The 22,500-nt window shown below is 47.8% G+C and overlaps 1 protein-coding gene across 4 annotated transcripts in view; it reads left to right on the top strand.

Moving 5' to 3' along the window:
- LOC125035763 (poly(rC)-binding protein 3-like) overlaps nucleotides 1-18,917 on the top strand; it is a 51,711-nt gene extending 32,794 nt beyond the window's left edge. For 2 of the 4 annotated variants that reach the window (XM_047627967.1, XM_047627966.1), the window contains exons 4-10: nucleotides 1,157-1,273; nucleotides 5,394-5,672; nucleotides 5,853-6,281; nucleotides 11,654-11,750; nucleotides 14,179-14,317; nucleotides 14,624-14,758; nucleotides 17,355-18,917. In XM_047627967.1, the coding sequence (XP_047483923.1) occupies nucleotides 1,157-1,273; nucleotides 5,394-5,672; nucleotides 5,853-6,281; nucleotides 11,654-11,750; nucleotides 14,179-14,317; nucleotides 14,624-14,758; nucleotides 17,355-17,679 (1,521 nt within the window). In that variant the 3' untranslated portion in view covers nucleotides 17,680-18,917. Of the gene's footprint in view, nucleotides 1-1,156; nucleotides 1,274-5,393; nucleotides 5,673-5,852; nucleotides 6,282-11,653; nucleotides 11,751-14,172; nucleotides 14,318-14,623; nucleotides 14,759-17,354 lie in introns of all 4 variants that reach the window. The other 2 variants (XM_047627970.1, XM_047627969.1) reach the window with 2 other exon arrangements.
- Nucleotides 18,918-22,500: the final 3,583 nt, after the last annotated feature.

The following is a 22,500-nucleotide window of genomic DNA, read 5'->3' as shown; positions in this document are numbered from 1 at the left end:
CTCTATCTCTATCTCTTCCTAACTCCCTCCCCCCCTCTCTCTCTCTCTCTCTCTCTCTCTCTCTCTCTCTCTCTCTCTCTCTCTCTCTCTCTCTCTCTCTCTCTCTCTCTCTCTCTCTCTCTCTCTCTCTCTCTCCCTCTCTCCCTCTCTCTCTTCTTCTGTAATCTATTCCTCTTTCTTCGTTTCTTTTTGGGTTTGTTTTCGCCCCTCCTTTCCTTTCGCCCAGCGCCCCATAGACGTCAGCAAGAGCCCCGTCGATGAGTGCCGGCTGAGGAAAAGTCGGTTTTGTGTATCGTCGACTCCGCTCGACACCGCCGTCTGTATCGACTGCCTCGCCATTCTCCATTTGGGAATAGAAGTCGACGTCGACATTAAATTAAGAGTCCGTTTTCTCGTTTCCTTCGGCTCATTTTGTAGATTACGCTGCATGTCTGGTTTTATTGCCGTCCCGATACCTGTTTCTACCACAGGTAAACTCGTTTCCTGGTGGCGGCAGTTGATTGAGCCTCGTTAATCTACCTGGCGCAGTTCTCCCGTTCCCACTCTGTCTCCGGCCTGTTTCCTCCCCCTCCCCCTCCCCTCCCTTCCCCTCCCTCCCCCTCCCCTCCCTTCCCCTCCCTCCCCCTCCCCTCCCCCTCCCCTGCCCTGCCCTCCCCTCCCTTCCCCAGCCCTCCCTTCCCCTTCCCTTCCCTCCCTGTCCTGCCCTCCCCTGCCCTTAGTGTAAGGAGGGGCAGAGGCGGCGGAATCCGAGAACGCATGCAGCAGCAACGCCGTGCGGGGGTGCGGGCAGCGGACAGGGTGATGCTGTGGTCCGCTCGCGGATATTTTCACTAAGTGGCGGGTTTGTTCAGTTCTGCGGTCGTTTTGGAGTGGTGTCTGGTGGCAGCGGCAGAGGCAGAGGCTCTTAGAGGGTGTGTGTGTGAGTGTGTGTGTGTGTGTGTGTGTGTGTGTGTGTGTGTGTGTGTGTGTCTGTGTTTGTTTGTTTGTTTGGTTGTTTGTGTTTTTCTTCATTTGTGTCTTTTTTTTACCGATATTGAGATGCATTCTGTAAGTGTTGATGCTACACGTAGAGTTTATATACTTAAGAGGAACATCCTTCACTTCCCACACCCGAAGCGCATGCGCACGCAACTAACGTTTGCTTATTGTCTTTCAGTCTGGCGCGAAGATCAACATCAGCGATGGCTCGTGCCCGGAGAGGATCGTCACCGTCACTGGCAACACGGATTCCATCTTCACAGCCTTCAAACTCATATGTGCCAAGTTCGAAGAGGTAAGTTGTAGCGATAATATTCCCAAGTTGAATTTTCCCTTCCATCGCGGCCGTCGTCGACCCCGATTGGCGCTGCGGTCGAGCTCGTCGCCCATCGGGAGGGAGAGAAATGAAGAGAGAATAGAAGACGCTCCCTCGAGGCAGAGTCAACACCGTCATGAATTCCGATAGATGTTGCCTCGTCACGGTGGTGGTGCTTGTAGCTGTAGGTCGTGTCACCTTCACACTCGAGTCCCGCGTCACGTCCGTCACGCGGCCGGAGGGAGGGAGGGGAGGGGAGGGGAGGGGAGGAACCATGCAGTAATGCAGAGCAGTTTTTTTTATTACAGTTGTTTTCGTGTGCGTAGCGAAGTAAGCCATTTGATTAAGGGGGGGATTCGGCAAAGGGTGATTCAGCAACGCACTCGGGCTGATGTTTAGACAAGCATATACGTTAATGAAAGCCTTGGTTAAGAAGAGGGCCTCTGTAGCGAGGGCTTGCAAGCGCTAATTTTTCTCCGGTCTCATAACCTGCGAGCAAAGGCACATTCGTTATTCTGGCGAGAACCTCGGCTCTGACGCCCTTAGTTGACTGAGAAATATAGTTGAGGCAATCAGGCGAGCGGCGCCCGGGGAAACAATACAGGGCAAGATTGTTCAAGGAAAGCAAAGCGAAGAGCCGGTGCCGGAAGGGGGAGGGGGCGAGATGGGAGAGGTACTGCTACGCCCCGCCCACACGGAAACGCCCATCCTGTCGCTCCGCCTCCTTCCTCTTCATTTTCTTGTTCGTCGTCTAATTTTTTGTCTTTTTCCTCGTCTTCGCTTCGTCTTTTTCCGGTTTGTTTGTAGCTCTCTCCGGTCCTTTCATCATTTTCTCTTTATTGTTACGCACGGCCATTCACTCCTGCGCCCCCTCCCCCCTTGCTCGTGTTTCCCCTTCCATCCCAGTTCCTTTTCCTCTTTGCAGCAGTGGAAGTCGAAGGGAGAGCGAGGGCGGGGGAACTCATTATTAATGGACAGAGTGCAAACAGTGGAAGCCTCCGTGCCTACTTCTCCCGCTTCTCTTCTCTCTCATTGCTCCTCTCTCTATTCACTTTGCTCTCGCTTTCCCTCTGGTTCCTGGCTGCTTGCGCCTTCTTCCGTGTTTTTTTCCTCCTATTGCTGCTGCCCGTCCTCCTCTCTCCTCCACCTCCTTCTCCTCCTCCTCCTCCTTCTCCTCCTCCTCCTCCTCCTCCTCCTCCTCCTCCTCCTCCTCCTCCTCCTCCTCCTCCTCCTCCTCCTCCTCCTCCTCCTCCTCCTCCTCCTCCTCTTCCTCTTCCTACTCCTTCTAATTCTAACGCCACTCCTCATTTTCCTGTTGTTCTTCCACTCCTCTCCTCTTATTTTCTCTCCTTATTTTCTCTCCTCTTATTTTCTCCTCTTCTCTTCTCTCCTCTTCTCTTCTCTCCTCTTCTCTTCTCTTCTCTTCTCTTCTCTTCTCTTCTCTTCTCTTCTCTTCTCTTCTCTTCTCTTCTCTTCTCTTCTCTTCTCTTCTCTTCCTGCCCCCCCCCCCCCCCCCCCCCCCCCCCGTCGCTAACAATGACAGCACAGGTTCATGCTTTACAGCTTTATCTTGCCTATTGCATTAGCGGGCGTATCCTGACCCTTTCTCGCGCAAAGTGGCACTCTCCTTCATGAGTCGGGCGAACACGTGGGGCCCGCACACGTGTCCATTTCCACTTTGCTTTCAAACGGCAGGGAGTGAAAAGCGAGGCTGTGACGTCACGGCGTTCGACGGGTGTCCTGAGAGTAGGTGGAAGCGGCACTTGCTTCCCTTGTGCTCTCGGAAGCCTCGTCCCTGCAACCAGTGCCATCCAGCGCCGGCCAGCAAAGTGGCAAGAGCGAAGCCATCATTTATTTATCGTACCTAAACATCGTCCTTAACTTTTGATGCCCCGTCTTGCTCTCCTTGCCCCTCGGCTCTCCATCTCTCCTTTTCCCCTTATCCTTCCTCGCCCCCCTTCCCTTGAGGAGGCAGTATGAGATAGAAGGATGAAAAGGATTTTTTCCTGCGGTGCCTTCCTCGCGCGCCCCGTGACCTCGCCCCGCCACTTGGCCCCGCCGACCCGGGAATCGCCAGCGATGGGGAGGGGGGAGGGGGGAGCGGAGAAGAGATGGCAGGTAACTTTAAAGAGGCTGGAGGGAGGCTGATAGCGCCCTCCCATGAATTTTAAATCGGGTCGAGACAAACAAGCGCCAAAGAGCGAGAGGAAGCGTAATTTTGAGAGGTAGTCTCTGGTAAACCAGCTCTGCTCCCCCCCCCCCCCCCTCTTATTTACTCACATGCGCGCGCACACGGTCACCCACTCACTGCCGCGCGCGCACCTATTAGCACGCACATACATACACACAAATATAAACACACACACAAGCACATATACATACACATACATGTCTAGACACGCACACACCCTCACAGATACACAATATCCAAATACACACATACACACACACACACACACACACACACACACACACACACACACACACACACACACACACACACACACACACACACACACACACACACGCATGTATGTGTTTACAGAGCTTCTCCCAAGATGAAAAGACCCCCTCAAGTGCGCGCTTTCCCTGTAAAATTCGCCAACGCCGTGGAGGCACCGGGAGGTGACCGTGGCCGGCGTGGGGCGGCACAGCGGCGCGGCGCGAGCGCTGGTGAGCGAGGGAAACGCGTGGCTCGATGTGGTAGCTTTCCACGGCCTCCGCGTCGCCCTCCCGCCGGCGCTCTCCGATAGTGCTGAGTGTGAGAACCACGACCAGCGGAGGCTACTTCCTGATATTGATGATAAAGCACGGCCCCTTCCCCTTACCTTTTCTCTCCCTCCCTCCCCTTCTTTTCCTTTCCTTCCCGCTCACCTGCACCTTGTTCCCTTCCTCCTGCGTAAGACTTATCGGTTTTCGTGCCTCTACATTTTCGATCACACGCTGTCCGTCTTCATGACCTATATGACTCGGCGACTCGCACCATTTATCCTCCTCAAGGATTGCTATTCCTATTCCCGTTCTTGCAATTTCTTCGCCGCCGAAGCCTCCCGCCCGGCCAGTCTTCCGCCTTTTGGCTCCCTAATTAAAACCTTGAGCAGGAGCCCGGACGAAGCCCTTGTACACAAACCCAACGGTGATGAATATCATATAACCAGACAGGGTGTTTGAAAGGCAGCGTTAACTCGGGCCAAAATGTTCTTTGTGCACGCACCCTAGTTGTGAGAGAGAGAGAGAGAGAGAGAGAGAGAGAGAGAGAGAGAGAGAGAGAGAGAGAGAGAGAGAGAAGTGTGAGAGAGAAATGTGTGTGTGTGTGTGTGTGTGCGCGCGCGCGCGCACGGGGGAGGAGAGAGGGCGCAAGGGTGTCCTCCAGGTGTCAGTGGTCGCACCTCGGCATTGAGTGGAGGGAAACGGGGCCTGCTTCCCTTGTAACTGTAAATCTGCCATTGGAGGGGAGGGGACAGAAGCTTTCAGCGCTCGGGCAAGTGTTTGTTTACTCTCCTGCCTGTCTACCTGCTTGCCTGCTTGCTTCCTTTTTCCGTCGAGCCAACAAGGGGGCGGAGGGTGAGGCTGTGGATGAGCCAACTCGCTGATGATACTCGCGATCTATCTTTGTTCTTACTGTGGATCTTGTTTTGGTAATTAACTTCGTACTCGATTATCGCGGAAACTCTGCGATTGGAGGGATTATTGCTTTTGTTCATTTTTATAGTCTTTGTTTATTATTATTAATGACATTGCATATTAAAATCATATTTAGTAAAACGATGGTATCGTTAATATCATTACTGAAGTCATTACTTTTGTTATTGTTTTTAGAATTATTATTATTATCATCATTATCATTGTTATTGGTATTATTATAACCATTAATATCATTATCATTATTAATGAAATGTTAATTTACCAGAAATCTTTACATCTATATTGTCAATATTACTTGAGCTGTAGTGTTAGGATATTAAAGCCATTTTTCCTTCATCAGGGCCTTCATTAAGTTATTCTTATTCTGACTTCCTTTTAAAAAATGAATAATTCCAGTTTACATGTACAACCTCTTCCGCGTGCCCCTTGTAACCGCTGCTGTTCCCCCCCACAGTTCCTTGGTCAGATGTACCAGAACAACGGCAGCGCAGGAGGCGGCGGCGGCCAGCAGAGGCCCCCCATCACCCTGCGGCTGATCGTGCCCGCCTCGCAGTGCGGTTCGCTCATTGGCAAGGGCGGCTCCAAGATTAAGGAGATCCGCGAGGTGACCGGCGCCTCCATCCAGGTCGCGTCCGAGATGCTGCCCAACTCCACGGAGCGCGCAGTCACCGTGTCGGGCACGTCCGAGGCCATCACGCAGTGCATCTACAACATCTGCTGCGTTATGCTAGAGGTAAGGCGTCACCAGCGGCTCTCGCGGGTGAAGAACTCGTATCGGAATATCTAATATTATGACTCACTGATGTTGATATTTTTGTGTTCAATGATTGTCGATTTGCAGATGATAGTTTGTCTTATTGGTGCAGTCGATCACATCTGTGCAAGCTCTAATCCATGTGTTGTGCCGTTTCAGTCCCCTCCCAAAGGCGCCACGATCCCTTACCGCCCCAAACCCCAGGTGGCCGGGGGTCCGGTGATCCTTGCCGGCGGCCAGGCCTATACTATCCAGGGTAATTATGCAGTGCCCTCAGCGCCCGATGTAAGTACCGTTCCCTTTGTTCCCCCACCACCACCTGGGGGGCCCCCCGGCCCCGGCCCCTTCATGGCGGCCCCCCTAAGCCCCCTCCTGGCCCCATGTCCCGTCTCCACGGCGCCCTCCCCAGGCCCCCCACACCACGGCGCCATCATGACGCCCGCGGGCCACCACCCGTGCCATGCGGGCCACTTGCAGATCACGACCCCGGGCCACCCGCCGGGCCATCCCCCGGGCCACCCACCCGAACACTTGAAGAACGGCCATATCAGCGTAATGGCACAACCACAACTGCAGCATCTCCAGGATGTAAGTGACGCCGCCGTGCCCCGCCCGAGTGCCCGTGTGCCCCATGCCCAGTTGGACCCTCGCCGCCCACCCGACCCGACCCGACCCGACCCGACCCGACCCGGACGTGTTCCGTCTACCCGACCTCATTAGTGTTGCCCAGTTGACTCCTTGACCTTGCATGCCGCGCCCCCCCTCACCCTCGCCCTCACCCACGCCTCTCACCACGCCCCGCCCCCTAGTTCCCTGCCTGCCAACCTGCATGTATTGTGGGTAGTCGTGTAGTGTTTCAGTAAGAATTTATAAATAATCGGTATAGCATTACTCTTGGAACTGTAAGTTGTGATAGCGTGGGCTTTAGGGCTTAGCTGATGAGGCAGGGAAAGGCACCTGGAACTTCAGGTGCGCGACCCCGCGTGATGAAGGGCCCTTTTGATGCGCCCTGCCTGCTGTGGGGGCGTGCGGGCGCGGGGGCTCCCTCTCTCACCTCGCCGACGCCCACAACCCACACACACCCCTTTCGCGCCAGGGACTCGCTCACACTTCCTGACGAAGGACCCCGCCCACACACCGTCTCCTCCTCATTCCACTTCATTTAACTCCTCACCGCCTCCTCCCCCGCCCCTGTCTGTATCCACACCGCCTCCTCCCCCGCCCCTCTCCGTATCCACACCGCCCCTTGTTCCTAAAGTCGCCCTAAGCCTCCACCTCACGCCATCCACAGGCGTCCATCGCCACCACACCAACACACACACTTGCCCGCCACGCTTGTACTCCAGTAAAGATTATGAAGTGATAATGACGGCAATAAAAATGATCGTTAAAGACCCTTGCGGATGGTTACGACGTGCAAGGAGAACAGCCCAGGTTCCATGCTACTCTTAGGTGTGTTAACCGCAGGTGTCAGTGTTGGCAGCTTTGGACTAACCAGGGACGCGTAGCCGCGCCTTTCAAAGGCCTCATGCCCTTGCTCTGCTCACGAGACCAGTGACTGCTCCTTCACTCGTAATCACCTGCTAAGGTTTGGTGTGGGCTTCTTTTGGTGTGATTGACAACATGCAGCCATTCCCTCTTACCCCACTCACTCCTCTGCCCCGCCCTCCACCATTTCGCTTGACGCTTGACCACCTTGTCTCCCAACCCCGCCCACCCCGACCTTACCACGCCCATCCATCCAGCCGAAACCATTGTCATCACCTTCCGAAACCCTAACCTCCCCCCCTCCCTCCCTTACCAGTAATCCCCCTCTTGCATGGTGAACTTGTTCCTCCCAATGTTAGTGTTGCTCTCGCCTCGCTCCCCCCGCCTCAGGAGTGCCTTATCGATACCTCGATGGCGCCTTGGCACTCCTTGCCCGTTCGCCCCCTTTCCCTTATTCCTACACGTGCTTAAAGGAAGGATATCCATAGAGAAAAGAGAGAAATGGAGAGAATATTGATGGGGATGGAGCCAACTTTTAAAACTCAAATATTGCAATCAGGGCTGGATGCATAACAGATGTTAACTTAATGGTCCTAATTCTCCCAGCATTAAGTATGAAAATTATTCAAATGACAAAACATGTCCCTGTTGCCAACTATTCCGACCCAACGCAGAAAACAACCCATTCTGTGTCCCTCTGTCAGTGTTACAAGTTTCAGAAGTTTGGAAATCAGAATTTTTGTCTTCGGTTCTTTTGAATTCCGGGCCCCTTTTTGTGCAAACTACTTGAAATCAGATACTTACAAATTCTAAGCTGTTGCAAGGATGCCGTCCTGGCTATAAGTTTATCACTCACGGCCAGATTCAAACAAACAGATTCGTGTTGATTGTCGAGCGCCCCCTCGATTCATCCAGGCCCTCCCTCCACCTCTCTCTTTCTCACATCTCGTAAAAGGAATATTATCTTAGTATCCAGTCCGATGATGTCCCTCCTCCACCTCCTCCTCCCCTGCCCTCCTTCCGCCTCATCTCGCCTCGACCTCTAGGCTCCTCGCCATCGCCCTCGCCCTCGCCTTGGCTTTCCTCACTAATGCGACCTTCTGATGCCCCTCGACGCCCGACCTTCAACGCCTTCGACCCCGTCCTTCTTCTCCAACCTCTTCCCTGACGAGGACCACGTCGAAGGTGCTTGGGGAAGGAGAGAGTGGGGGCGGATGCCCCCTCTCTTCTCCTTCCCCTTCCTCCTTATTCGTGGCGGCTTTATCAGGGGAAAAGGGACGTCCACCAACCACCCAGCGGCTCCACCACCGTCTTCATCTCCTCCAACCAACCGCTCGACCGCCCTTCCCTCTACCACATCCTCAACCACAAGGCGGCAACCCACCAACCAACCAAACCACCAGACCAACAACCAACCAAGAAGCCTTTCTTAAAAAAATCTCTGTCCAGGAAGACTCCCTTTAGGGGCCGAGGAGAGGAAGAAGAGGCCCGCTGCGCCCCCAGCCCCAGCAACACGGCTAGAATGTTTCTGTCACACTCATTGCTCCGCCTGGCCCTCACGCCGTTCTAACTCCTTGACGGAGGGGCCCCGCCAGGTGGCTTTTGGGGACTTGTTTATTGTCATAGCTTAAGGTTCATACTTTTAAAAACATTTTTTCCCATTTTATTAAGGTGTATAGGTCAATAGCTTTGAATTTATTTTTAATGCTTCCAATTGCCGTCTTGGATTTTTTTTTCCAATTAGAGTATAAATGTGTACTTTCCACCTCCTGGATTGATTGATGTGAAGATGGGACGAATTCCAGTCACCAGTTTCAAGAGAGCATTTTAGGAATTCTTAATTTCTCCCTTTTCGATCTTAAATCTTTAGTAGGTCCCATACATTCTTTAAATATTTTTAGATGTACATTAAATTTAAACACATTAAATCTTTTTCAAAGCTAGGTAGCGCTGATTATATATATATAAGTGTGTGTGTGTGTGTGTGTGTGTGTGTGTGTGTGTGTGTGTGTGTGTGTGTGTGTGTGTGTGTGTGTGTGTGTGTGTGTGTGTGTGTGTGTGTGTGTAATGTATGTATGTAATGTATGTAATGTATGTAATGTGTGCATACATATAGCTAATGCATGTATGTACATGTATATATATGTGTATACATATATATATGTATATATACATATGTGTGTATATATATTTACACACCTATATGTACACATAGTTACATACAAATTAGTTTAAAAATGTATAGGTATAACTGTGCATACACATACTTGCATATATGTATGAGTATGTGTATACATATGTATATAAGTATGTGTATGCACAGGTATACCTATACATTTTAAAACTAATTTGTATGTAACTATGCATGTATACACATGTATACACATGTATACATGTTCACACACACACTGTGTGTGTGTGTGTGTGTGTTTTTGTGTGTATATATGCATATGTGTACATATACATATGTATGTGAACATATATGATCTATGTATATATATACAAAATATGTATATAAATGTATATATACAATGTATGTATATAAATGTATATATACAATGTATGTATATAAATGTGTATATATACAATGTATGTATATAAATGTATATATACAATATATGTATATATATGTATATATACAATATATGTATATATGTGTATATATATGTACATATGTGTATATATAATATATGTATATATATGTACATGTGTATATATAATATATGTATATATATGTACATGTGTATATATAATATATGTATACATATATGTACATATGTATATATAATATATGTATACATATATGTACATATGTATATATAATATATGTATACATATATGTACATATGTATATATAATATATGTATACATATATGTACATATGTATATATAATATATGTATACATATATGTACATATGTATATATAATATATGTATATATATATGCGCATATGTGTGTATATAAATTATATTATATATATACACATATGTACATATATATGTACATGTGTGTATATATATATATATATATATATATATATATGTACATATATGTAGATATATAATATATATATATATGTGTATATATAATATATGTATATGTATGTATGTGCGTATATGTGTGTGTGTGTGTGCGCGCGCGCGCATATATGTATACGTATCTTTGTGGATATATATGTATGTGTATCTATACATATGTATATGTATATGTATATATATATATATATATATTTGTATATATGTGTATATATACGAATGTGAATGTGTATGTAATATATATATATGTATATATATGTATATTATATATATGTATATGTATGTGTATTTGTATATATATGTATGTATGTGTATTTGTATATATATATGTGTATACATGTGTGTGTATACATGTATATACATATACACATAATAGACATACATATATATAATATATATATATATATAAATATTATGTGTGTATGTTTGTATATATGTATATGTATGCGTGTGTGTGTGTGTGTGTGTGTATATATATATATATATATATATATATATATATATATATATATATATATATGCATGCATATGTTATGTGTATGTATATATGTATATATATAGATATATATATGTATATATATGTTATATGTATGTATATAATATGTATATATATGTATATTATATGCATTTATATGTGTGTGTATATGTATATATATATATATGTATATATATGTTATATGTATGTATATAATATGTATATATATGTATATTATATGCATTTATATGTGTGTATATGTATATATATATATATATATATATATATATATATATATCTAATGCATATTTGTATGTGTGTGTAATGTATGTATGTATCTATCTTTGTATATATATATATATATGTATGCATATATATATTATATGTATGTGTATATATGCGTATGCGCGTGTCTGTAAGTGTGTATGCAAATACATCTTTATATAGACAGATATTCATATATACAAATTGAAACATACATATACATGTGTATATGATATATTTATATGTGTGAGTGTGTGAGAGTGTGTATATATACATACCATACACACACATACATATATACATACATATATACATACATACATATATGCATATATATATATATATATATATGTGTGAGTGTGTGAGTGTGTGAGTGTGTGAGTGTGTGAGAGTGTGTATATATACATACCATACACACATACATATATACATACATATATACATACATACATATATGCATATATATATAGATACGTACATACATACGTACATATATACATATACGTATTACATACACACACATTTTAGTAGATTGGGTTGCTGTAGAAATATGTTTATACAGTAACATCACCACAGTTTGTTGTAGACTGACCCCGAGTATGTAGTTTGGGTAGTGACGTTGCTTAGTGTGTGAAGGCACAACAACAGAATATAGTGATCTAACAATGTATATCTTTGTGTTCCGTCACCTCTCCAGATGTCCAAGCTTGGTAACTCTCCTTTAGCGGGTCTTCTGGGCCTAGGAAACCTCGCAGGCGCCAACCCTGTCAACCCTACCGGCAACACAGCTGATGGTAAAGTCCCGCGTCTGGTTGTCTGTCTGTCTGTCTGTCTGTCTGTCTGTCACTCTGCCATTCCTTAGCCCCTTCTCCTTGTATGTGTGTATGTGTATTTTATTTTCAATCGCTCATATTTTTTTACTATTATTTCTTGTGTGTGTTACCATTGCTTTTTTTTCCTATCTGTCTTTCTTTTTAGTGTTTCACAGTGTCGACACCCGTGCGTAGATCACCGAGTTCTTTAAGTATAATGCAATGTTCCTCTTTCACTGGGTATCTCTTATAATGGAGTACACTACGCTGAACCTTATATTTTCCTGTTAAGGTAGATGTTTTATTGTTGTAAATGTCGGTCAGTGAGACCCGTGATCTGAAGTAGCAACGCACTTACGGTAGAGTAAATGTGTTCTGGCAGTTGTCTTCCTGCCAAGTATAATTACAGTACTTGTAGGACACTCGGCCCCCCGTCGCCATTTTACCTGTCTTGTAAGAGGCGCCCCTTCAACATTTCTTTTCCTGTACGCGAAACAAACCACTCGTTTAAAATAGGAGATACGGAGAAGGATGTGTATTTATCCATTTTTTTTAGTCAGTTTATTAGATTTATTTTACTGCATTTACTACATTTGATATGTTGACTTCTTGTTATCAGTCGGACACCCTACATTATTTCTGAGTCAGCGGGTGGTATGTCTTGTATATCTGACCATTTACTAAGTTCGCTCCCCAACGCATACAAGGGAGGCAGTTCAAACGCACAGAGCATTAATCAAGGAAACTTTCCGCTGGTGTATAAGGGTTAAACACTTTGCGAGCGCGGGTGCCTTATGGTGTTGCTCTCTGTAAATAGCGGTAAGCCTCAGCATGACCTATTGTTGCGCGGTGCCGAGCGCAGTGCCCGAGCGGTGGCATCCCCTTGTTTAGCTCCCGGGCGAGTGAGGAGTGCCAGGTAGGTTGACACCCGAGCACGGTATACATGCTCGCCTCTCGGACAATTAGAAGGGCCACAGGGGTCTGAAATTAGCAAATATTTGGCATTCGAGCGCAAGGGGAATTAGATGTACCTGTGCCAAATTTTTGTGCTGACCTGCCCGCCACGCGCCGCACGCAGCCCCGAGAGGCGCGCACACTCATGCAAGGCAGCGTGAAAATGGCGGTCGTGTCTTACCAGCCCATCAACATGCACACTTGTGAGCCCTTCACACTTACCCCCCCCCCCCCCCCTTGACACCCGCCCTCCGCCCTCGCCTCACGCGGATCCCTAGTACGCCTCGCCCCAACTCCAGTATGAAGCCCTAAACTGAATTGGCTGAGATCAACGGACTCGCTGTCCAAGGTAATTGGTAATTTCCAAATTAATCAGCAACAGATAAACAGAAAAAGACATTCATAAAGTACTGTCATTTTCTTTTCTTTTCTTATATTTACTTGGGCAGTTATGGTTCTAACCTGGATATTTTGTGGCTACATTTATATATTGTCGTTTCATTGTGGTTTAAGTTTGAGCCATTAATCGCCATAATATTTTTTTGTAAATGGAAAGCCTGATGTTCCCAATCTAAAAAGAAAACGAAGTGAAATGAGCGAATGGCAGTCACGGCGCCCGGGTTCGGATCCCCAAGTTGCCGCCACGACTCGGGCACCGAGGCGGATCCCGGCGATTAAGGCCGGCGGAGGCGACGCAAATGGGCGGAAAAGTGCTAGTGCGACAGGCGCTGCAGAAGGGGATTTCCGAGCACTTGGTCTCGTCGCCGAGCACGCACGCCATTTCACAGGGATACGCACATGTGCACGCACACTGGCTCGCCTCCAAGTGCAAAGTATCCACATGATCTAGTTATGTATCACGTTCAGTTAATAGGATTTTTTCGATCCTTTCGTAATCGGGATCTGTTCGAGCAAAACGTAAAGAAATAGATGTATAAGATTAAATCCGTACAAGGGGCACAGATCTCTCTCTCTCTCTCTCTCTCTCTCTCTCTCTCTCTCTCTCTCTCTCTCTCTCTCTCTCTCTCTCTCTCTCTCTCTCTCTCTCTCTCCTGCCCTTTTCTTTTCTGTCGTTCCCTCATTGGGAGATCTAACATATTATGTTTGGAGATTTTGAAGTCAAGAGCCTCTAGTCACGTTAAACAGGTCTACTTTTTCAAACGCGCAGTAGCCCGCTCGCTCGGGCCATGTGGCCGCCCCGTCACTTGTACCAACCCCCCCCCCCCCCCCCCTCCCTCGATTCAGACACCACCAGCCTCTTGATTTTACTTGATTTTGGCACTGCCTCTCGGCACCAACTCCGCATCACCACACATTATAAGCAGTCAGGTGTGGATAAGCTCACGTGATTGCAGTTGGTGCCGTCAGGTGTCACTTTCCCTCCTATTCTTATGTTCTTTCCTTGGTACTAGACCTTCGAATGTTAATTTTTTGCTCTCCTCCCCCCCTGATGCAGCCTTGGCGGCCCTCGCTGGCTCGCAGCTGAGGACCCCCGCAGGATCGGGTCCCGGCTCACAGACTCATGAGATGACGGTGCCCAACGAGCTCATAGGCTGCATCATCGGCAAGGGAGGCACGAAGATCGCCGAGATCAGGTGAGTAGCCGCCGCAGCGTCGCCCACCGGCCGTCGCGGTCAACACTTTTGAAAAGCGTTGCACTACTTTGAAGTTACCACAATGCATTTTGTCAGTGCATTTCATATTTGCATATATTTATATAGGATAAGACGGTAAACGTATAGTAATCCTTTGTGTAAAAAAGACAGTATGCATGCCATATGAATGGTTCTGTACTTAAACAAATAAGTAGCAAACACGTGTATTTAAATGTTAAGCATGCCCGTACTTGTGTGTGTGTGACTGCCTTTGAATCGGACACTGACTGTGGACATAACTTTCAGGCAAATCACAGGCGCCATGATCACCATTAGCAAATATGATGACGGTTCAGAAGACGCAAGCAAGCAAGACCGAACCATCACTATCAAGGGTAACGCTGACCAGGTGGCTCTCGCGCAGTACCTCATCAACACCAGGTAAAAGCCCGGCCCTCAACCCCAGCTCCTCCGCCCCCCCTCTGCGCCACTCCACTCCACCACCCAGACACTTCTCTTGCCTCATGTTACTCGGTCTATGTAACACATCCACAGGACTAGGCTAACTTCCTACACCAAGTGGAGGGTTGTGCTTTGCCCAGAGAATCTGTTGTAAACCATTCACTCCTGCATACGAAGGGAAGACAGAGGAAAAAAGTTTTCAGTTTTTGCGTCAGTAAAATCAGAATAAAAGGTCTAGTTGTTTTGTCTTGCATCGCAAACTTGTTGATAATGTGTGGGTGATGGCAAACTTTTCGCGGCACAACCGCCCACTGGTCATGTGTTGACGCGTGTGGGTCTATTTCCACAGTACTGTGAGGTCCCAGCGCCCGTAAGGACTGAAGGTATGTACTGGTTAACATCGTTCTGGTACACAAGAACCGGACAGGGGCCTGCATGCCTCTGCTCCCCCATTCAAGCCAACCATAAATGAGCTAAATCAATAAACAAAAGCAAAAACGATGACCAAAACCTCAGTATTCCTTAACCTTATAACGACTGGCTTCAGGTCTTGCCATTATATTTTCTTCATATTATTTTTATTTTTGTTTATTTATTTTTTATTATGATTACTGAAAAAAGCATTATGATTATTTATTATTGATACCGTTACTATGATTATCGATATTATTTATTTATTATTATTTATTATTATTATCGACGCCAAAAGTGCAGTTCCATTCTCGCGTGGTAAGTCCCTTGTCCTTTACCTCTGATCCTTCAAAGTCCTTTAAAAGTCCTCACTCAATCGGGCCTCAATCGCAAGCCCACATCCACACATCACCTCTCCACAGCCGTGGCAGAAGGGAGTCCAGGCCGGGAGCCCCTGCCCTGCCCTGTCCACACACTATGCGCCAAGCGGTCAAGGTTCATTTACTGGGATTATGATTTTCATCTTTGTGGCTCACAGTTAACGGTGTTGTCAAAACATTACCCTAGACGCTTTGAATGCTTTTGGGCATCTTGTGTGGTGGGAATGGGGTTTGTGTCTTTTCCTTGCGTCCACCGGCCTGCCCTAGCTGCAAGCGCCTTTGCAGCTGGCGTTGGCAAGCCGGTGGACCTCATACCTTGAGGCGGCCCCCGGCCTCGACCCTTTTTGGTAAGTTGTTGTACCCGATTTTCCCTTCCACCAATACCTCTCCCTCCTCACACCCTCCCTTGATGTCCTGGGTCTGTCCTGTCTTGCTGGGAAATTGTGGTTGTGTCATCTCTCTCTTTATTTCTCTTTCATTCTCCACCTTTTCTTTTCTCTTCTTTTATCTATCTTCACATACAGTTATCCTCCCCTCCCCTCTCCTCGTCCCCCGTCCCCTCGTCCTTCCCCATGCATGACATTCCCGTGCGGAGATCCCTCCGAGCGCCTCCTTCCTTCCGGGTGGTGGGACCTTCTTCATCAGATTGCTGTTTCGTCCCTTTAGTTCTCTCGCTCTTCATTTTACTCCATTTAGAGCCCGCACCCGCCAGGCACGGACGGCCAAGCCAGCACTTCTCTTGCCTTGCCTGGCCTGGCCGTGTCAGAACCATCACTTTGTTCAATGTACTGCAATGAGAAAGTTTCACTGTGATGCATTGGCGAGTGCGGGCATTAAACCAATTCCCCTGTAGTTGTTCTTTGCTTGTGCTCAGATCCTGCTTATTTCAGTTCTTCCAGAGTGTCAGCAGATCAGAATTAAGCTAACATTCATCAGTCATACCACTAATGGTCGTCCTGTCCGCTAGGCTTCTGCGATAAAAAGTCTTTTATTATTTCTTATTCTGTTCAGTACTCTGGTGTGAACTGTTTCGTTAACCATGAATTCTGCTTCTCACTCTTTCTTTCTTTACAGCTCTTTGCGTAACACTAGTTTTCAACACATTGTATTTTTTGTTTGAATTTTATTAAATATCTGCAATTTTCCAACATAGCTGAATATAGCACAATGATCCAACACAAGAAAATCCTAGTCTATGTATTCAGAATTCTTGAAAGCTTTTTCTCATTCTTTCATACCCAGTCATATCCCGATGTGTCAGCTATCCTTACATGGTCGTCTCACTGCCAGGTTGTGTCCCTTACATGTCACTCCAGTATGTGCTCTTGTCATTTGGTCATTGTACAGTAGTAGTTTCCACAACCTGTCAGGGGACGTCCTTATCCATTATTCCAAAAGTCCAAGTGATAATCCAGTAATCCAATGGAGCATCGTACCTCCATGAAGCGATAACATGGCTTATCTCATCCCTTTCCTCTGGTCTCGCCGCGCGCGCCCCCGCACCGCCCCCCCACGCCCCCGCCGCTTGCCTTGCCCACGCTCAAGTCTTCTCGCTCATGTGCCGACGCCGCCGGGCCGGGCCTTCGCCTGCCCCGCGCTTCGGCGTCGGCGGCGAGCACTGCCCGCGCCGTGCGGCCTGGGGAGTGTAACCACGTAGTCAGCAGCAGTACATGTAGTGGACTTGAGCGTGGGTGGGAGCTGGTGTGAGGGTGCTGGGCGGGTGTGTGGGCGGTGTGGCGGCGTAGTGTGCCAGTGATAACGTTGCGGCCCCTTATCTCCCCCAGCATGGAACTGCACAAGGCGCAGCTTGAAGTAAGTAAGGGCGGGTCGACCGGGTCGGGTGGGCTGAGCCCCAGTGCCATCCCCCTGGCCCAGCTGCTCAAGAACCCGCAAGCCCTGAACGCCTTGTCCTCCCTGACCGGCCTGCAGGGCCTGTCCTCCCTCACCTCCCTGCTCGCCCCAGACTCCTCCCAGGGCCTGGCCGGTATTGCGGCTGCCCACAGGCACAACAAGGCCTACCAACCCAAGCTCCGCGCCCAAGCCTCCGCCCACCAGCCCACTAATGGCACCCCCAAGGAGAACAAGCGCAGCAAGTTCGCACCCTACTAGACCTGATCCTCTCCCAGGGGGCCCCGCTCCTCTCCGGGCGCAGAGCGTCCTCATCCTCCACTCCTGATGAACCCCGTGGCGCCCCAACATACATGGGGACTCAGTTTTCCCGCGTGTCGGCGCCCCCTCACCCCGGCGGCACCGCGCCCGCCCTCACCGCCCGCTGCTACCGGCGGCGGGGGCGGGCCACCCTCACGTGCCGCTGGGGTCAGAGAGCGTCACACTTTTCAGATCTGAGTAGGAACAGTCCTCGGCACACGAGGCGCCCACGCCCGCGGCGCTCGCTCACCCCGCTAGCAGGCAGGGACGCGAGCCATGCGAGGTGGGTGCGGGCGCGTGGCGAGGGCTGTGCGTGTTGGTGTCAGATGGTCACTGTCACTAGGCCAGCAGCTGCTTGTTATACAAGGTGGTCTCCGCTGTTCAGTCCAGCCCAGACCACCTGCCACCTCTCAACTAAACATATCAGTTAGGACAATTGATTCTTTGTTTCCTGTTGTTTTTTATAACGGCATCAAGCAGAAGAAGCTGAAAGCAAGTTTGCATTGTCACAAGTTTCCTAGAGTTCTCTGTAAACGTCATGCATGGTTACTGTGTTTGTTAGTCATGGTTCATCTGGTGACAGTCTCAGATTCACACGTTTTAACAATTAATATAAATATATATATATATAAGAAAAGACTAAAAATTGTCAAGTCCCAAAAAAATATTACCCCAAAAATATAGTAAAAGAGTATTGAAGCGAGAGATGTACATACTAAGCTTTTAAGAATTAGTTGATGATTTAGGGCACAGACGGTGAGCGGCCCTGAGTGCCTCGCCCCAAAGCGGCTTGGGGATTTGGAGGAAAGCTGGGCACTGTGACCAGATTCACCGCCTCTCTCTTCTCTGTCTCTCTCTTTCTCTCTCTCTCACTATCTTTCTCTCTCTGTCTCTCCCTCTCTCAGTCTATCTCATAATTTAGCATCGCAAAAGGCTGAGCACGTGTGCCGTAGTTGCTCGGTTTAGTCACTTTAGGATATGGCATTAATTACTACTACATACTTAATGTGTTTTAAGTAATTCATTGAAAAGTACATGTGGGTACAAAACTCAGCTGTTTTCCTTTTTCATCATAATGTATGGAATGTACAGTTTTGCAATAAGTTAATTGTCTCTTTAGAAGTACTGGTGTTCAATCGTAAGCTCAATATGTGAATGTTTCTTCCACTAGATATTAAACAAGTGTAAAGTTTGAGGAAGATAAAGCCTTTCATTACAATCCTATCCTGACCCGTGGTGATTCCTACCTTCCTACCACCACTACCGCCTCCACCTGGCGCCGCCCGACACCTCTACACCACCCTGCCTGCCTTGAAAAAAAAAAATAAAGCTCCCTTCTACAACTCATACCTTGTCGACCCCTCATAACTGGCATGTAGCTCTCACCTGGTGTGGTCGACGAGCGGCACCTTGTAGAAGGGAGCGGCAGTAACCTAGGACAGATGTAACACTAAAGGGGACATGTGGCCACTGAGCCAACCAGCCTTCTGGTGAACATCGCGCCCGAGCACCTGCGCTCTCACCCCCGCCAGGTAAGTCCTCACCGCGGGGAACCCCCTACCTACCTTGTCACATACCTTCCCTCACGGCCAAACTAAACATTACCCCAAACAACCACTGTTCCTATACCAATCCCAACCAACACCCTCAACACCACCCAGGAGTGAGCCACGACACCCGTGGCGCTCTTGGTCACTTTAGGCACGTGGGGAAGAAATTATACTCAAGTCATGCTAAGAGAACCGTTACTATTGACTGGCCATATCCATACTGATCGAAGACTATTCACAACTAAAAGATACAAGCTTCTAAAATTTCAATTACTAAAATCCTAACATTTCTTTTATTCTTATAATTGTTATTAACCACTGAAAGTCTGGAAGTCACAGTGAAGAGATTAATTAAAGAGGTGTTTCTGGTGACAATTAAGAGTTCAATACCAAACCACCTTCAGTGCTTCAAGAGATGATGGAAGAGACTAAAGTCCTGCAAGGGAAATGCTAGGGATCACAAATAGGCTGAGCCAGGGAACAAGGGCGGGAACGGGTGTATTATGTCGCCTCCACAGGACTAACTGTTTATTATTATTTTCCTTTTTTGTTTTGCCACTAAAGAGAAGGTTCCTTTAATTACTTATCAGAATTAAACGAGGAGATTAAACCCGCACAGTTCGCACGGTTGCCATGTTAAGTGTCGATTAGGAGCCTAGCGCTGTAAGATCCTGCCAGCGGTGTGGTGTGTGACGTGGGTGTGTGTTCCAGGATAGCGATGGAGACAGCAGGACTGGGCATGGCGGGCGTGGGGTATCACTACGTGGCACCCAACCACATCGTGCGTGCCCCTATCCACTGATGCGACCACCCACTAGCGTCGCAGCCGCTCTCTACCGCCGGGGCCCCCCCAGGACCCCCCCTCAGGAGCGGCCCATAGTGCAGCTGGCCACCATCAGCCCAGCCTCCCATGCAGCACCCGGTGTCTGGCCAGGTCTTCAGCAGCACCACCAGCTACCCGCGCCCCTCACCACCACTGCGCCACCACCTACCTCTACCACTCGTGCCAACACCTCTAATGTTGTCTTTATGAACATGTAATTTTCCACATTCTAGATACCAGTCATATAGAAGATATACTAATGATAGTAATACTCATAAAATGTTTGGTGGTACAAGTCTAGTTGGTGGTTAGCGGGTGTTGGTCCCTCAGGTGTTGGTCACGAGGTAGCAGGATTCGCGTGGGCGTGGGTGGTGGTGGCAGCGTGGCCCACTGGAGACAAGCGGTGGAGGGGCGGGTCGGCCACGGTGGCGTGACTGGGAGGCGCCCTCAGCGAACACACGTTACGACAGTTACCACTTTATACTCTCGGTGTACGTGGGGTTCGGCCGGCAGCCGAGCGGAGTAGATGCAGGTAGCACGAGCGCTGTGGACCGAGCCCCACTCAGTTGTGTAGGTCAGTGTACAACATTTTCAGTTAATCCCTTCAGGGCGGCCGCTACTCCCCACCTTGCCTGACCCCCTGCGCCAACCTTGTTTGCTCAAGCATCGACACCATCGGATTGCTCCACCTGGAACCAGAAATGTGACTGTGATAACTGAAGTATTGTATACATGCGTACCATTTTATACTGTTTGACTGGATCACTTGATATAGAGGCTAACACGTGGAAAAGGCTTGATATTTTAGTCGATTAACTGAAAATGATATTTTTATGAATACTCCACCTTCAGTACATGACGGATCAATCATAGGGTTGAGCTTATCTCTAGGTTTAGACTACTGTAATGACAAAGAAATAGTTATCTACTGCTATGTATACATAGAGGTGTTGTTCTGTAGATACTCTGAATTTTATAATCTTATCTACAAGTTCTTGGATGCATCAGATAGTAAATGTCGGTAAATATTTAATATTTCTATCTCGAAGCTTTAGATGTTTCCTAGAATTGAAAGTATTTTCTTATGCTTCCTTCTGATCTTCATGAAATGAAGCTACCATTGGCTTCCACAGGGTTTTGTAAAAGACATATTATCATACGTCTGTAGGGCTTTGTAAGCGTTAATATTTTAGTCCCATGTACTGTCTAGTTGTGAGAGGCATGTATGGCCTCAAGTCTAGTCGAATGTGTGCCAAGCATTTATTTATTGTTTTCATATGGCATGTCATTGATTTTTAATCATACTGTAGTATATGGTGATAAAACACGTTTTAAATTATTATTAAGGTATTGCCACAATGTTTAGTCTTAGATAACGTAAAGTTTCTACGAGTCCCTGACCCCCTCATCACCAGAAGTCGACCAACTGTCAGTGTGTACCGCACTCGACCGCGCTGCACACGCCTCTTGTCTGCCTCAGACCCCAGGACGACCCCCGCCACGACCTCTGCCGCGAGCAGGGGACCTTCCCCAGCAGCCACGCGACCCCTCCCCTCCCCCTCCCCCGAAACCCCAATGGCCGCCTCTCGCCTGACGCGCGCGCGCGCTGCTCTGCCGCCGCTGCCTCACACCTGTCACAAACCACTCAGTTACGTAGCTAGTCAAGGGTCAAATGCGCTTTCTCTCTCGTGTTTGATATCATTATATTTGTGAATGTGAATGGCAAATGGCATTGTTTCGTATTTATTGATAGTTTATTAATATTATTACGGTAATTATGAAAGATATAATTTTATATATGTGTGTGAAGCATTAGTTGTAAGAGGCTTTGCGGCAGCGGTGCGGCGGCGCGCGAGGTCCGAGGGCGGGCGCGGGGCCGTGGCTCAGCGGACACCCGTGGCGGGGTGAGCCAGCCCCTCCCCCGTAGTCTCACTAGCTGCACCAGGACCCTCTAGAACACCTCTAGGACCCTCTAGAGACACGCCGGTGCCGGAGCGCTGGCGTGAGTGCAGCGTACAGCCGCTGATCCAGCCATTCCATGTGAGACTGGCGAGAGGTGCCGCCCGGGCCTTCCCGGCGGCGTTCGCTCTCATCTCTCTACCTTTGTAATTATTATAAACAAATTAGAAGAGTCAAGGAGCTGTGAATTTTAACATTGCTCACTTACGTAATCTAAATTAGGATCTGTAACTTTACTGAGCGTGACGCAGTAGAAAAAAAAAAAGAAAAAATATATGAAACATAATTTGTTGTTAAAGAGGAGAAAGAGCAATTTATGGAAATGACAAAAAGTATAAGATTATTTATAAAGAGAAATTTCTTATTAAAATCCTAAGGTTTTGGAGTCGCAAATCTCGTGTGGGCGGTGGGTGTGGCCTCCGCGCCCTAGGCGAGCGCTGAGGCGAGAAC

Source organism: Penaeus chinensis, chromosome 20 (assembly GCF_019202785.1).
Source record: "Penaeus chinensis breed Huanghai No. 1 chromosome 20, ASM1920278v2, whole genome shotgun sequence".
Taxonomy (NCBI): Eukaryota; Metazoa; Arthropoda; class Malacostraca; order Decapoda; family Penaeidae; genus Penaeus; species Penaeus chinensis.
The sequence above is the reverse complement of the archived record's forward strand: the minus strand, read 5'-3'. Positions and strand labels throughout refer to the sequence as shown.